Raw genomic sequence first — 16,658 nt, 5'->3', positions numbered from 1 at the left:
GATCCAATCCAGTTTCTTGGAAAGCAATTTTTCCAACACCTACTAATATTTATATATTAAATTCCTTGTCCTACGAATTCTAAGGAATTTTATAAACCACTCAAACATATCAAAATAAGGATGACCACTAGTGTACTCTTTCAAAAATAGTTTTATGGGGCAGCTGGGTGTCTCAGTCAGTTAAGCTTCCAACTCTTGATTTTGGCTCAGGTCATGATCTCAGGGTCCTAGGACTGAACCCCACATAAGGCTCCACTCAGCGGGGAGTCTGCTTGAAGATTCTCTCCCTTTGCCCGCCCCCCTCTCAAATAAATAAATCTTTTTTTTTTTTTTAAGATTTTATTTATTTATTTTTGACAGAGAGACAGCCAGCGAGAGAGGGAACACAAGCAGGGGGAGTGGGAGAGGAAGAAGCAGGCTCCTAGTGGAAGAGCCTGACGTGGGGCTCGATCCCAGAATTCCAGGATCACGCCCTGAGCCGAAGGCAGACGCATAACAACTGAGCCACCCAGGCGCCCCTCAAATAAATAAATCATTAAAAAACAAAACAGGGGCGCCTAGGTGGCTCAGTCAGTTGGGCATCTGCCTTCAGCTCAGGTCATGATCCCAGACTCCTGGGATTGAGTCCCACATTGGGCTCCTTACTCAGCAGGGAGTCTGCTTCTCCCTCTGCCTGCTGCTCCCCTTGTTTGTGCGTACGCACTCTCTCTGACTAATAAATACACTGAAATTAAAAAGGATAGGAAACAAAGGCAAACATCGAGTGGGGCTGCATCAAACTAAGAAGACTCTGAACAGTACAGTCCAAAGGCTGCCTAGCAGTGGGAGAAAACGTGTGGGCCTAATGCCTGACAAGGGTTGATATCCAAATACATAAAAGGCCTGCAACTCCACGGGAAAAAAACTCCCATTAAAAAGTAGGTAGAGGGGGGCGCCTGGGTGGCACAGCGGTTAAGCGTCTGCCTTCGGCTCAGGGCGTGATCCCGGCGTTGTGGGATCGAGCCCCACATCAGGCTCCTCTGCTATGAGCCTGCTTCTTCCTCTCCCACTCCCCCTGCTTGTGTTCCCTCTCTCGCTGGCTGTCTCTATCTCTCTGTCAAATAAATAAATAAAATCTTAAAAAAAAAAAAAAAAAAAGTAGGTAGAGGGTCTTGGGGCACCTGGGTGGCTCAGTCGGTTAAGTGTCTGTCTTCCGCTCAGGTCATGATCTTGGAGTCCGGGATGGAGCTCCGTGTCGGGCTCCCTGCTCAGTGGGGAGTCTGCTTCTCCCTCTTCCTCTGCCCCTCCCCCGAGCTTGTGTTTTTTCTCTCTTGCTCTCTCTCAAATAAATATAAACAAAATCTTAAAAAAATTTTTTTTAAATAAATAAAAAATAAAAAGCAGGCAGAGGATCCAAACAGACATTTTTTTCAAAACCAACACACAAGAGGGCAACAGGTACACGAAAAGACGCTCAACACCACTCATCACGAGGGAAACGCAAATCAAAACCACAACGAGATATTATGGCCTCACACCTGTTAGAAAAGCAACACCTACCCAAACCTTAAGAGATAACAAATAAAATAGAACAAAACAGTAAGACAAACAAACAAGGTGCGAAATAACAAGTGTTGGTGAGAACGTGGACAAAAGGAACACTCGTGCACTGCTGGCAGGCCAAGTAAACTGGTGGAGCTGCTGTGGAACAGTACGGAGGGTCCTCGAGAAATTAAAAACAGAACTACCACGTGGTCCCATGACCCTACTTCTGAGTACTTATCCAAAGAAAATAAAATCACTGTCTTGAAAAGACCTCCGCACCCCTATGTTCAGTGCATCATTAATTTTAAGAGCCGAGACACGGAGACAAGCTAAGTGTCAACCGACAGATCCATGGATAAAGATGATGTGAGGTATATACACAGCGAACTACTCCACGACAAAACAGAAGGACAACCTGCCATCTGTGACAACATGGATGGACTGTGAAGGCATTATGCTATTTAAAATCAGTCAGACAGAGAAAGACAAGTAACGTAGGATCTCAGTGATATGCAGAATCTAAAAAAACCCAAACTCGCAGACAGAACAGGCTGGTGGTTGCCAGAGGCGGGGGTGGGGATGGGCAAAGATTACGAAGGCAGGGAAGAGAAAAAGGCTACTGCGTTATGCCATGTCACTGCAGGGACACCGAATCTGTCAAGAGCGCTACTGCTGGGGAAAGTCTCACATGGACCCATACACATACACACCCTGCCAGAGGAGTGGTCACTTTTGTGTAAAAATGGGACTGAAGTGTTTTGCTTAATACCTTTTTATACTGTTTCAATCTATTTTGTTTTTGTTTGAGTCTCTTTACAACTAAAATCTGTTAGGTAATTAAAGTAATGAAAAGAAACACAAAAAGTACAACAAACACTTATTTGTCATTTCTGAATTACACACAAATTCCTCCAGGAAAGCCCAGCTTCTGGGCCTTTCGAGGACAGTGAGCTGTACCCCATGACAGTGTAGTCCTGGCTCCAACCTTTTCCATGAACTCTGACCAGATGTCTCCGAAGCACCTCAAACTGAAATATGGCCACAACCAAATTCTACTCCCCACCAACCCCTCCTCACCCCAGTACACTGCTCCCAGTCTTCACCATCACCCTAAGTGGCAAGTCCAGGCCAGAACCCATGAGGCCAGCTGTACTCCCCCTTTGCTTGCCTCACAACCTCATACCAGCATATCTTATCAGCTCTACCCCCACAACACACCCAGACCCTTCTCACCCTCACCTGTAACTGGCTCCTCCTTCACCAGGATGCTCGCTGCTTCCACCCTTACCGCCTACGCTTGTTCTCAGCAGGGCCCCACAACCCTCGGTCAACTCCAGAGTCAGCTCAGACCTAAGGCCCCTCCCTGACGGGTTCTCCCTTCAGCAAGTATGGCTGTGTGACAGAGGATGCTCCAGCTCCAGAGTCTCAGCTCCTGCCCGACTTGTCACCTAACTGAGCGTCCCCATGAGGCAAGTCAGGGCACCGCAGGTTCCTCTCCTGCTTTGACCGCTCAGCCCTTCCCTACACGTTCCGAGGCAGAGTCAGGTCGCCACTGTCTGCACTACACAGAGCTTCCCCCAGGCCAGCCCAAACCCCACTCTTCTGAACAGGCTGCATGTTTGCTTATTCGTCTTTGCGGGGCCACGAAGGTCCGCAGCAGATCCCGACTGCTACAAGCCAGACTGCAAGGAAGCAGCAGGCCTCCCTGGGCATGTGTGCACTGTGGGCTCACCTCCTGCTCAGTCGCTCCTCCCGCTCTCTCTCCTCTCTCCTCCTCAGTCGATCCTGATTTCTCTTCTCCTGCTTTTCAGCCACAGTTTTCTAAATAAACAAAAAGTAGGAAAATGAGAGAAGAAAAAGTTATACCAACTACAGTATGAATGTTGTTTAACAAAGCCCTTTTGTGGGGCGCCTGGGGGGCTCAGTCAGTGAAGCATCGGCCTTCCGCTCAGGTCACGATCCCAGTGTCCTGGGATGGAGCCCCGCGTTGGACTCCCTGCTCAGGGGGGAGCCTGCTTTTCTCTCCCTCTCCTGTTCCCGCTCCCCCTGCTTGTGTTCCCTCTCTAGCTACCTCTGTCAAATAAATAAATAAAATCTTAAGGAAAAAAAAAAAGCGCACTTTTGTATGACCTCACTTATTAATAATTTAGATATCTAAAAAAAACCTCTTAGGGGGGCGCCTGGGTGGCACAGCGGTTGGGCATCTGCCTTCGGCTCAGGGCGTGATCCCGGAGTTGTGGGATCGAGCCCCACGTCAGGCTCCTCCGCTGGGAGCCTGCTTCTTCCTCCCACTCCCCCTTGCTTGTGTTCCCTCTCTCTCTGGCTGTCTCTATCTCTGTCGAATAAATAAATAAAATCTTTAAAAAATAAATAAATAAATAAAATTTAAAAAACCTCTTAGGAAACAGGAACATAGTCCCCTTTAAAACTTCCTAACGGAAAACACATGAAAACAACGCTTTCATAAACTCACCTTATAAACTCAGTGACAACCGTGTACTCTAAGAGGGGCTATAGTCTAAGTCTCAGAAATTGGTCTTTTGCTTCCCACAAAACCAGAAAGTTCATTCTTTACCCAAAGGAGACTGCATGCACTTCCCAGTAAAAAACGCACGTCTGACCAAATGTATTCTGCAGCCCAGAAGCAGCCTGTGTGTGGAGTGCTGAGCGCTACACTGGCTTCAGACCCGGCCTCACGAGGACAGCAGGCCTGGGGAGACAGACCGTGAACACTCCACAGCCGGTTGGCTTTCTTGTTTGCTTGCTTTCTTCAGTATTTTATTTCTAAGTAATCCCTACACCCACTTTGGGGCTCAAACTGACAACCCCGAGATCAAGAGTCACGTGCTCTACCCAGTGAGCCAGCCAGGTGCACCCGCAACTGGTGTTTAACACCAAGCTCAACACTTGGCTCATCAGGCTTGATGGTGACACAACAAAGACGACGCTGGAGGCAGCCCAGAAAAACTCCACTATGGAACACTACTGACACAGCTTAGCTCAAAGCAGTAGGCCCAGTTTACATAACCCCACCCCCAATATCAACCCAAAGCCTTTTGATGCCCCCACCCCTCTGCTGATGGAATGAAGCCTTAAGGGGGAGTAAAGCAGGGCCCAGGAGACAAAGGGTCACCATTCTTCTCATGCTCATGAAGGCACAAAGGATAACCCTACATCTCAGGGCAGACTGGAACCAGGCCCCCGAACAAAAGGGTACAGCAAGGACTGAGCGAGAGGGGCCAGCTATCCTCCTCAAAGCACTCTCAAGGTGTGAGAGCCCTCCTGTCTGGCATCTCTGGCTCTCCACCCCTGGCTTCACTTGTCCGGGACCTGAGCAGGCACACAAGGATGGACACATTAAGGTTAAGGATGGGAGTTTCGGCCCCTCGACTTACATGCACACTCTTCCTAAACGGGATGTGACCAAGCTCAAGGCTATGGTGTGCTATTAACTCCTTTCCAAACCTCTCTACTTCCTAGACACTGTCTTTCCACCCCTAACAGAGAGGGCTTTGCCTCGCTATTATCTTGGCGTATGGCCTGGAGGTGTGAGCACCGCTGGGACCACTGGAAGTGAAGCCATCTCAGATTAGGGCCCAGAACTCTCACCCTTCTGACTATTTAGAAGTGCACTTCCAACATGTTTTCTGTTGTTAGTTGAATAGCCATTACCAAAATCGGTAATGTATTTGTGTTGTTTTGGTCAACTTTGTACAACTCACACTGCAAAGATAAAGCCTGCTTTCTAGTTAATACTTAAGTTCTTTAGGGACGCCTGGCTGGCTCAGCCAGGAGACCATGTGGCTCTTGATCTCAGGGTTTTTACGTTTCAGCCCCATGGTGCGTGTGAAGATTACTGGAAAAGAAAATCTTCAAAAAAACCCCCAAAACTTAAGTTCTTAAGGTTTCAGGGGGAAAAATTTCAATATAGTCTCATCTCTGTTAGAGAGATACATGCTAAAAAAATTAAAGGCTTTCAGGTATAAAAAAATATTAAAACAAAATTATGGGGTGATATGAAATGGAAATACAATTTAAAGGAGAAATGGAAGGGGCAACTGGGTGGTTCAGTCCCTTAAGCATCTGACTTTGGCTCAGATCATGATCTCGGGGGCTCTGTGCTCAGTGAAGAGTCTACTTGGGGATTCTCTCTCGATTCTCTCTCCCCCTCTGCTCCTCCCCTTGCTCACGTGCATGCTCTCTCAAATAAATAAATCTTTAAAAAAAAAATGTGTAACGAAGTGTATCACTTTTCAAAATTCTGTTGGGAGCTCAGGAGCAAAATATTTTCAGGCCAGTGGCTGCCACTCCAGCTCCATTCCCAGTGCCAAGTTCACACCTCACCTACTGGCAACCCCCCCCCCTCAAGTGCAGGGCTCTGCTCCCTGCTCCTTCTAGGGGCACATAAGGCCCTCCACCTTGATTGTCATCGAATCCCAGTCAAGTACCACTGACTCCACCAAATTTCAGGTGTCTGGAAGGGAAGACCTGCATAGTTCCCAGCACCCCATCCTAGGGGTCCCTAAACACAACAGGGAGGACTCCACCAGTCTGAAAAATAATTCAAAATATCTGAAACATGCTCACCTTTCCAAGCGTTCCATACCCAAAATAAGCTTTAGAGTCTTACCCAGGAAACTGAGGAGCCTTGAGGAAGAGACAAAACGGCCAGTTGTGGAACAGCACTATCCAAAGAGCCTCACCATGTTCTCGTCCTTCCAAGGAGGCTCAAAGGCAAAGGCCAGAAAGTGTGACCTTCTGTCTAGCCTAACCACTATCCACGCATCCGTCTCTGCCCAAGGAGAAAAATGAGACTACTGGCTCTTCCCATCTCCAACCAAAAGTTATTTCAGAGGTATGCAAGAGCTCTTTGTACCAGAGGACTAGACTCTATGTTTTTCTTCCTGCAAACAAGTGCAGGCTAAATAAATATCCAAGGTCCCTTTGGATTCTGAGGCCTTAGTTCTCTTGTGTTACTGAGTGATAAAATCTGAATACTTCACTATAAAACTCAAGGCATATTCTTAGAAAAGACGAAAACAGCAGTGCCTGGGTGGCTCAGTCACTTAAGTGTCAAAAGTTGCTTCACAGTCTCCGGGTCCTGGGATCGAGCCCCACATCAGGCTCCCTGCTCAGCAGGGAGTCTGCTTGTCCTTCTGCCACCCCCCTCCATTTGTGTACACATTATCTCTCAAGTAAATAAATAAAATCTTAAAAAAAAAGAAAAGGTCAAAACTCAAGGTTTTCTATAAGTTAATAAGAAGACATCGCAAGATGTCTTGGGTTTCTCCAGAAACAAGATATTAACGTACCCTCAACTGATCAAGCTTCTCTCGGATCTGAATGAACCCCAAGTGTAACTTGCCCCCGAAGTGGTCTGCAAGACGACGGTCATTGTCGTGGAGGCCAAGGTAGGCCGAACAGACCTCACAGACACGCAGCTTCTGCTGTTGAAAACTGGATGCAGGCATGGAATTTCTGTATTCTTCCTGGACAATGGGAACAGAGCAATGAAAATGAGGTACACAGAACCACAACTAAATATTCAACCCCCAAAATGGAAATACTTGAAGGGACTAAATAAACAAAAACTGGATCATTTACAAGCCTCAGGTATTTGTAACGGACTCAATTTCCATCGCTTCTTTACGAAATGAACTAACAATCATGATTTCAAAGCAATAAGGAACATTCAAAATTCTCAGACAAGCAGGATGCTGTCTGTTCTCAGAAGCCAACAGGGAAGACAGATCTCGGTTCCGCGCAGTGGAGAGCTCTAGGAGGACCAGAAAAGCAAGGGAGACTCTTCAAAAGGGGCCTTCAAAAAAATAAAGCACAAAAACCAAACCAAATAAACAAGCAAAACACACAAGAGCCACTCATGGAGACTGTGTCCCAACATCCAGAAAGCTGTATGCCAACGCTGCCCTAAAAGCTAAAATTTGGACGGACAAATACATTAGACACTCTCTTCAAATAAGAACATGTCTGATAGAACGGAGCAAAACACACCCCCCTCCAGCAGCCACTCCAGTCAGAATGGATAAAATACAGAAGAAATGAACATGACATGGCTCCTGGTGCTGGTGCCAAAGTCAAAACACACCTTCAAGACCCAGGCTTAAGAAATACATTTCAGGGGCGCCTGGGAGGCTCAGATGTTAATGTTAAGACTCTGTCTTTGGCTCAGGTCATGATCTCCAGGTCCGTGGATCGAGCCCCACACTGGGCTCCTGGCTGGCTCAGCGGGGAGTCTACTTCTCCCTCTCCCTCTGCCTCTCTCCCTGCTTGTGCACTCTCTGTCTCTCTCAAATGAAGAAATGAGATGAGATGAGATGAAATGAAATAAAGAAAGAAAGAGAAAGAAAAGAAAGAAAGGAAAGAAAAGGAAAGGAAAGGAAAGAAAAGAAAAAACAAAAGAAAAGAAAAGAAAAGAAAAAGAAAGAAATGCTTTCCAACAGTCACTGATCCTTATTTAAAGGGATCTTCCATGGGACACCTGGGTGGCTCAGTTGGTTAAGCGTCTGCCTTTTGCTCAGGTCGAGATCCCAGAGTCCTGAGATCGAGTCCTGCATCAGGCTCCTTGCTCAGTGGGGAGCCTGCTTCTCCCTCTGCCTGCCACTCCCCCCGCTTGTGCTCGTGCCCCCTCCCAGACAAATAAATAAATAAAACCTTTTTTAAAAATTTAAAATATAAAAAATAAAGGGATCTTCCATTAATTCACACATTCAAAATTCCCTGGCAAATGCAGATTAAAATAAGATACCACGGCATTCACTAAACTGGCAGACATCAAAAAACAGGGACTCTCATACACTGCTGGTAGGAGACTACGTTGGTGCAACTAACAGGGAGTACAACTCAATTATCTGTGAAAGCCAGACAGCTGTGTGCCATTTCCAGGAACTCTTCCAGGCGTATGTCCTGGAACACGCTCATACATGTGCCAGCAAACAAGTGCAAGGACACTTGTTGTGAACTGTCTGTGAAGGTGAGAAACCACAAATAACCTAAAAAACTGCCAACGGAGGATAGTCACATGTTCATGAAACGGAACCCTAAAGCAATAAACTGAAGGAAGCTGTATGCAGCAACAAGCAGAGGCCTTACAAACAGTGGTGAGTGAATAATGCAAGCAAGAAAGACACACACAGCATTTATGTGGGATTTTTTTAAAAGCACAAGTTATGCACACGCGTGTGCACACACACACACACAGAGCTTATGGGCAGCATATGTAATAAAGGATAAAGACAGAACCGAATGCACACTAATGCCTGCCTCTGGGGAGAAACAGGAGGGGACTGGAGAGGGAAGAACCGGGAACCTGAATTTCCATTCTGATGTGCTACAGATTTTATCAGAAAGAAAAAAAAAAAACAAACCCAAAAACCTTAGGCAAAAATGATAAATATGGTGGACACACGAACATTTGTGATATTCTATTCCTTTCTGTAATTTTGAAACTTTGACTACCAACCTCTAATTTCTTTCAAAATAAACTACGCTGAGTGGAAAAAAAAAAAAGTCTCAAAAGATTACATACTGTATGACCCCATTTACACAACCTTCCTAAAATGACCAGAATATAGAGACAGAGGAGAGCTTCGTAGTTGCCAGGGGTCAGAGAAGTGGGTGTGGCTACAGAAGGGTCATGGACGAGATCTCAGTGGTGATGGATATCCCATACTGTGACTGTCAACATCCTGTCTATCGTATTGTGTTATGGTTTTTCAAAATGTTATCACCGGGGAAACTGGATAAAGGGCACACGGGATCTCTCTGTATTATTCCTTGAGACTACTGACCACTCTTGGCTGCCGAGAGCAGAAAGGAACCCACAGGTGCTACACCACCAGAGATCAGCACGGAGGAGGCCTCCCCCACACCATCCTCCCTTGCCCAGTGGTTTTAAAGAACTGGTGCTGGGGCGCCTGGGTGGCACAGCGGTTAAGCGTCTGCCTTCAGCTCAGGGCGTGATCCCGGCGTTATGGGATCGAGCCCCACGTCAGGCTCCTCTGCTGTGAGTGTGCTTCTTCCTCTCCCACTCCACCTGCTTGTGTTCCCTCTCTCGCTGGCTGTCTCTATCTCTGTCAAATAAATAAATAAAATCTTTAAAAAAAAATAAAAATAAAAAAAATAAAGAACTGGTGCTGCCTCCTGGGGGCACTCTCAGTGATGGGGATGGAGGACAATGGCCAGGGTCCAGGGTAAGGGTGCTACGAATCCCGGGCATGAACAGCTGTGCATCCCACGCCCTGCTCCTGTCTGGGCTGTCTGCAGACATCCACATGATGAACCCGTCATCTACAATCACTTACGTCCACATACGAATCTCTGAGCCATCCCAGGGATTTCCGGTGTCTGCTCTACTCTTGCAAGCATGAAGGGCTGGGCCTCAGGGTGCACCAAGAGGTGACAGAGCTTCCCTCCTGACTCTCTGGCCTTTCTGGTAGAGCAGCCAGCAATGCAAGGAGCCTGACTCTGTTCTACACAGAAATACTTATTTCCCATTTCAGTAGATAGGAGTTCAGATTCTAAGTTAAAGATTCATGTACATGACTTATATTTATAATAAACGTTCAGGGACTTATTAAATCCTGTGCAAAATGCAGAATTTAAATATACACCCAACTTCCCAGAAATGGAACTACTCTGTCAACCAGGGAACACTGTTTGGAACTTTACCAAGTCGCACCTCCATGGCAATGAAGGGATCTGATTCAAACATCACCCGCAACTGTCACATTCACGGCCCCATCTGTGTTTCGGCGTGAATACATTTTACGTACAAAACATCCACCTGTATTGTGAACTCTTTCCCCTCTCGTGTTCACGAACGGACTATACTATCTACGAACATCACTGAAGGGGGTGTTGTTCTGCCAGGGGTAGGAAGCAGTGTCTCAGTACCACCCTCCAACAGACACATGCTGCTGACCCCAACCCTGGCACGGCCCCATCCTCAGTAACCCTTCTGCTCTCTGGACTCACCACCGCCACAGTGGGCATCGCTCTAGCACCCACAGGCCCTGAGCACCACTCATGCATTCAGTTAATCATTCCTGTGCTCCCACGGTGTGTTACGCACCATGCTGAACCAGGGGTACAGAGGTAACCAAAGAGGAACCTGCACCACGGGTACCTACATTCCATCTCCTCATCTCTACCCAGCCTCCCTGACCACACCAATCTTACCAAACTTCTCAGCCTGTGGGTCTCAGGTAAGGGCACTTCTAGGATAACCCTAACTCCACCTGGAGACCCCTGGCAACACAAAGTCACTCTCAAACTCAGATCCCGTTTCTTTTGAGCACCTATCTTCGTCTGAATGAATCTTATCCATCTGTTCACATACCCTTCTGTCTGTACCCCCTCCCAACCCCAGCACTGTCTCTATGAGGAGAGTCTCCTCTGCTTTGTTCACAACTAAAAACTATCTGGGGCATCTGGGTGACTCAACTGGTTAAGTGTCTGCCTTCAGCTAAGGTCACGATCTCACAGACCTGGGATTAAGCCCCGTGTCTGGCTCCCTACTCAGAGGGGAGTCTGCTTCTCCCTCTCCCTCCCCCTGTTGCCCCACCCCCATCCCCAACCCTGTTGCCGCTCAATGCTCTCTCTTGCTCTGCTCTCTCTGAAATAAATAACATCTTTAAAACAAACAAACCAAAAATAACAACTAAAAACTATCTGGCACACAGCTGGAGCTCAACAAGCATTTACTCCAGGAATACAACCATCCCCGCCTCCTTCTGACTCTATCGTTCCCACCATTCTCAAAGCCTATGTGAGCCATTTCCAGTTCCAGTGGTAAAGACTCAAGACTCAGAGCATATCCAATGGATAAAATAATTTAGGAAGAAAACGGCTATCAACAATACAAACACTGAGTCCCTGACTCAGTTTCTCCACTACCCTGCCTGTGCTGGCCTGGTACCCCAGCTTAGATGCCACCCTCAAGCTGCACAGGTTCTCTCTACCAGGGATGCAGTGTCACCAAGAACACCCAGGTTTTGTTCTTTAGGGCAACCTGCACTACAACTCTGGCCCACTCACGCCACTAAATGACCACCACAACCCAGCAAACCCCTACAGAGCCAGAGGATCAGAGAGTAAAATGACACCACTGCAGTGACTCTTCCACTCTTGGGACTGCGCTCTGCATATGGGTGTTGTGCTCAGGGCTGGCAAGTGACGGGTCCGATGTCACACAAGGGTCACAGGGGACAGAGCAAAGTCACAAACCCAAGTATGTGCAGACACTAAATCCTACAACCCTGTCCACATAGCACCCTATTTCCAATTTCTTCCCAATATTCAAAAAATGGAATAGTTTGGGGCGCCTGGGTGGCTCAGTCGTTGAGCGTCTGCCTTCGGCTCAGGTCTTGATCCCAGGGTCCTGGGATCAAGCCCCACATCGGGCTCCCTGCTCCGTGGGAAGCCTGCTTCTCCCTCTCACACTCCCCTTGCTTGTGTTCTCTCTCTGTCAAATAAATAAATAAAAATTTTTAAAAAGTGGAATAGTTTAATTTTAGACCAAACGGTCAACATCCAGGGGTTACTCCATTTCCTCTTTCTTCAAGACATTTTCCCACCAACCTCAGCTTCTTTTTTCTTTGCACGGACTTTCTCCACTTCCATAAGGATCTTCTGGGATTCATCCACATTTCCCTCAGCTCCCAGTTGCTCAGCTTTAGCAAGAAGTTTTCCTATTTCTTCATTCAATTCATGTACTTTTTCTGCCTGAAAGAAGATGAACCGTCAGGTAAGCAGACATCTAAAACCAAAAGATCTTAACACAGAGACAATGAGTGTTTCTCTTGCTGTACGTCTGTGCTGTTCTACCAAAATTAAACGGAATAGCCAAGATCCTCGGTGGATCACAAGCAGACTGTAACGATTCTGACATCTTCACTGGCACCGCTGTGACTCCGACCTTAAACTAAACTTGCGTGCTGCATTCCAGTAAGAGCAGCAGCATGCCTGTCGCTTCGAACATGGTGGCATAGGTCATTACGGTGGTCACTTCCCAGGCTGTCTCTTCTCACGTCCTCTATCACAACTCAAACCTTCGGGTAAGGGCCATAAAATGTCCAGGTTTAAATGCATAAACTTGTACCGTAAGCAAAATGCCTAATAATTTAGGATTTAAGGTAGCAACTACACACATCCCAAGCAATGCTTTTATAAAACTGAGAGGAAAGGACACTGAAGAGACTCATCAGCCGCACTCAAAGACGGGGAACCGAAGGAGGGTATGCTTATAGATGACACATGGATCTATCTTCTTCATTCTTCAGGACAGCTGCATCAGTGTCTGACCATTTCCCAACTAACTGTCCCCCATTTCCTGCTTTATGTGGGGGTGTTAAAAAAGCAAACTTTAATAAATATGTACAGTGGGGGGAGGGACAGAGGCAGCAAGCAGCTCTTGCAGGTAGAGAGCTTGCTGACAGCTCTCTCTCCTTACTAAGAAGCACCGAGGCAGCAAGGACTGTCCACCCCAAAGACAGCACAGTCAGTGCTGTCATCATAAGCTGTTAGTCTGTTGGCAGGCTGGTTTTTACCAGACACTGATTTGTACACACAACTCGAGGAGAAAGCCACCCAGGCATACCTTCGCAGAAACTTCCGCACTGATCTCCTCTTGTGTCTCTGCCAGCCGCTTCTTGGCAAGCTCAGTTCTGCGGTCACACTCCGCGATGAAGGACTCCAAGTGATCCATCGCCTAGCTCAGGAGAAGCAGGCAGCGTGGTCAGTTTCGAGTAAGGTCTTGGAACCCGTCAGTTCAACAGGACATACACTCCTGGGTCGGTTTCTTAAAGCCTGTAAGCTCAGTGGGAAGACCTTCAACTACACTACAGCTGGCACATCGATAATCACATTAAATCAAGGGAAGTTTGTTAAACCAAGTGATCATTCAGAAGCATGGTCTTTTCATCGCATCTATTTATGTCTAAAATTCATAAAAGGACCCCCATCCCTCAATAACATTTCCCGGATTTTTCTTTGGCCGTAAATAATAGTGTTCTCTGAGGGGTAGGAAAGGCTGGACTGAGACTAGTATCAGAGGCCCTCTTCTGGTGAGCTGTGGGGATGCGGATGATGTACTCACTGGTCTGTGTGAGCCACGTAAATATTATTCCCTCATGTTCTGAGGGTAGAGATCCCCCTTCCACCTCAAAACAAAACAATAGAACAAATATTACTGAGAGCTGTGAGCACGGTTAGTTATTGCCTGTCTAAAGCAGCAGGAAAACTGGTTATTACTTACCCAAAGAGATAAAGGAAAAGAAACTAGAGATCTAATTGCTCACTCTGAAAAGACCTGTGGGGGAAACACTAGTAATAAGCTGCTTCACATGTATTAGGCAGTTAATTTGCCATGACCAAAGGCCCCAGCATAACTTCCGATAAACATATCAATAGGGTGTCTGTCAGGCTATGACCAGTGGTTGGCAAGCAGCACCTCCGAAGTTACACCCACTAGTCCACCTGCAGATGCTGGCATTGTGTTAAGTATGACAGCACGGAGCTTAGCACAGGATGACAGGACTGGATCACGTGATCTATCACCAAAACATACAGAAGATAAAACTTTGGATGGAGATGATATAAAGCAGATAAAAGTTAGGCCAACAGACCAAGTGGTGATAATCTATGTCCCTCTGCCCAAAGATGGCCAGAGAGAGCAGGTCAACTGTTAAGAAAGCCCTCTATGAGGATTAGCGTGACATTGGAATGGACAACAGGGTTATGGTCTCCTCCAGAAATCTTAAACACTCTTTTCAAATAAATGCATACTTGGACATCGGTCAAGACAGAAAAGAGGTTCTGTGATGGTGCCAAGCCCTCAGGGTGCTAGAGAAAGGCTAACGCAGAATCACCCACTGAGGCCAACTCCCAATTTCACTCCATAATTTTGGAATTCAGGACCTCTTTCCTGTTGTTGGTCATCCAAATATTCCCTGATAAACGTCTCACTATGTTCAATTCAAACAATCAGGAAAACAAATGATCAGCATTTGTCTGCATGCACCATACTTCCTGGAAAGATAGAGCTGACAATTCTGCTGACAGTGTGATACCTTGCCAGGATCAAGGTGCCAGCAAACTGATACACGTCACATGCCTCCTATGCTCATAAGGGACAATGGATCTTAGCAGACCATCCTCAAATGCCCCAGGTGCACCCACAAAGAGGTACTGAATCTATGGTGCAGAGGCCTGTTATCTACCCAAACAGTGTGATCTCACACCCAAGACACACCCACGAACCCACCCATCAGGGGTCAAGTGGGTGACATGTGACAATCCTACCAGCACCTCGACCAATTAAAGCAACCAGCTGCAGCTTCAGCAGAATTCAAATGAGCTATGGACTCAAACATCTGATAAGCTGAAAACTAAATGGTAACTTCACAACACAGAATAGGCAGACCACAGAGACATCTTTTAACTGCCACGTTGTTAAAAAGATGGCACTTTTGAGATGCCCGGGTGGCTCAGTTGGTCGCGCATCTGCCTTCAGCTCAGGTTGTGATCCCGGGGTCCTGGGATGGAGTCCTCAGGGGGGAGCCTGCTTCTCCCTCTCCCTCTGTTCCTCTCCACTTCTCATGCTCTCCCTCTCTCTCAAATAATAAAAAATAAAAAACTTAAAAAAGATGGCACTCTGTTCTACTGCCCCTTCTCCTCTTCAATGTGCTTGTCCGTTTCAGATTGAGTCCTAAAATATATCGAAGAGGAGAGGTTTAAATAAATTTAATTTTTTTAAAAACGGTATTCAAGTCGGGGCGCCTGGGTGGCTCAGTGGGTTACACATCTGCCTTCAGCTAAGGTCATGACCCCAGGGTCCTGGGATCGAGCCCCACATGGGGCCCCTCTGCTCAGCAGGGAGCCTGCTTCTCCTTCTCCCTCTGCACACCCCCCTCATGCTTTCTCTCTTAAATAAATAAAATCTAAAAAAAAAAAAGGGGGGGGTATTCAATTCTAAAACTTAAGTCCCAATCACAACCTGCCATTTCCTAGAAAGTCACCAGAGTCGTATGAGGAGACACGGACTACTGAGGCCTGAGCACGGAACCGGCATCCAGTAGGCACGTGCGTCTCACTGCCCTGGAGGCTGTCCCTCCACACTCAGGGCTGTGCGCTGCTATTCCCAGTGTTGCCAGCACAGCAGAAATGACACACTGGCCAAAAATCAGTGAGCCTGTGACACGCTATCAAGGAGACTGGGCACAGTGAACATGTATCCCTGTGCTGTGCTGCATGTCCACACAGGCCTTGAAGTGGCCACACGGAAACTGGGAAGGTCTCCTTTTCCCAGATGAAGAAACTGAGGTACAGTTTCCAAACTACTAAGTGATGGCATCGGGGTACAAGGAACCATATAGTTTGACTCCAAAGTCCTTACACTCAACGTGCACAACTCTGAGGCAGTCACCACCAGGTCACTTCATAGATGAACAGAAAAAGTTAAAATAACTTGCCCAAGGTCACAAAAGGATTCTAACCCAGGATATCCAACTTAGTAAATGTAACTATTATACTGTACATCTGTAGACAAAAAAGGTAGGTATAATCAGAACTGGTCTCATGTGGTATATTAAAGATAGTCTGGAAATTAGTTGATATGATGCGTAGTTTCGGAAACCTGTCAAAACATCACAAACCAAGACAATTTGGGGAAAAGGTTAACCATTTATTGAGTTAAAAAGAATCAAATTCTTGGGGCGCCTGGGTGGCTCAGTCGTTAAGCATCTGCCTTCGGCTCAGGGCGTGATCCCAGGGTCCTAGGATCGAGCCCCACGTCAGGCTCCTCCACTGGGAGCCTGCTTCTTCCTCTCCCACTCCCCCTGCCTGTGTTCCCTCTCTCGCTGGCTGTCTCTCTGTCAAATAAATAAATAAAATCTTAAAAAAAAAAAAAAAAGAATCAAATTCTTTATATTTTCAATATGTGGATACTGAAGAAATTGCACTGCTCTGTAACCTTTTCACAGGTTAATGTGTTAATATTGCTGTTTGTTGGCCAGTGTTCAAGTTGAGAAACTTGAAAAGTTATTTATACAGATTACCTAGTAGCAGACATTATATACCCTTTTCTCGGAAATTTCTGGGTAAAACACTTTCAAGAA

At 46.7% G+C, this 16,658-nt stretch overlaps 1 protein-coding gene across 3 annotated transcripts in view; it reads right to left on the bottom strand.

The window, feature by feature from the left end:
* The window catches only part of LUC7L (LUC7 like), a 36,318-nt gene that overhangs the window by 2,502 nt on the left and 17,158 nt on the right, over positions 1–16,658 (bottom strand). For all 3 annotated transcript variants that reach the window (XM_019800638.2, XM_019800637.2, XM_002920156.4), the window contains 4 exons: positions 13,142–13,252; positions 12,124–12,267; positions 6,837–7,013; positions 3,257–3,345 (listed from right to left, as the gene is read on the bottom strand). In XM_019800638.2, coding sequence (XP_019656197.2) covers positions 3,257–3,345; positions 6,837–7,013; positions 12,124–12,267; positions 13,142–13,252 — 521 coding nt within the window. The remainder of the gene's footprint in view (positions 1–3,256; positions 3,346–6,836; positions 7,014–12,123; positions 12,268–13,141; positions 13,253–16,658) is intronic.

The sequence above is a fragment of the Ailuropoda melanoleuca genome, chromosome 10 (genome assembly GCF_002007445.2).
Source record: "Ailuropoda melanoleuca isolate Jingjing chromosome 10, ASM200744v2, whole genome shotgun sequence".
NCBI lineage: Eukaryota > Metazoa > Chordata > Mammalia > Carnivora > Ursidae > Ailuropoda > Ailuropoda melanoleuca.
Note: the sequence above shows the minus strand (reverse complement) of the source record. Positions and strands in the feature narration are given on the sequence as shown.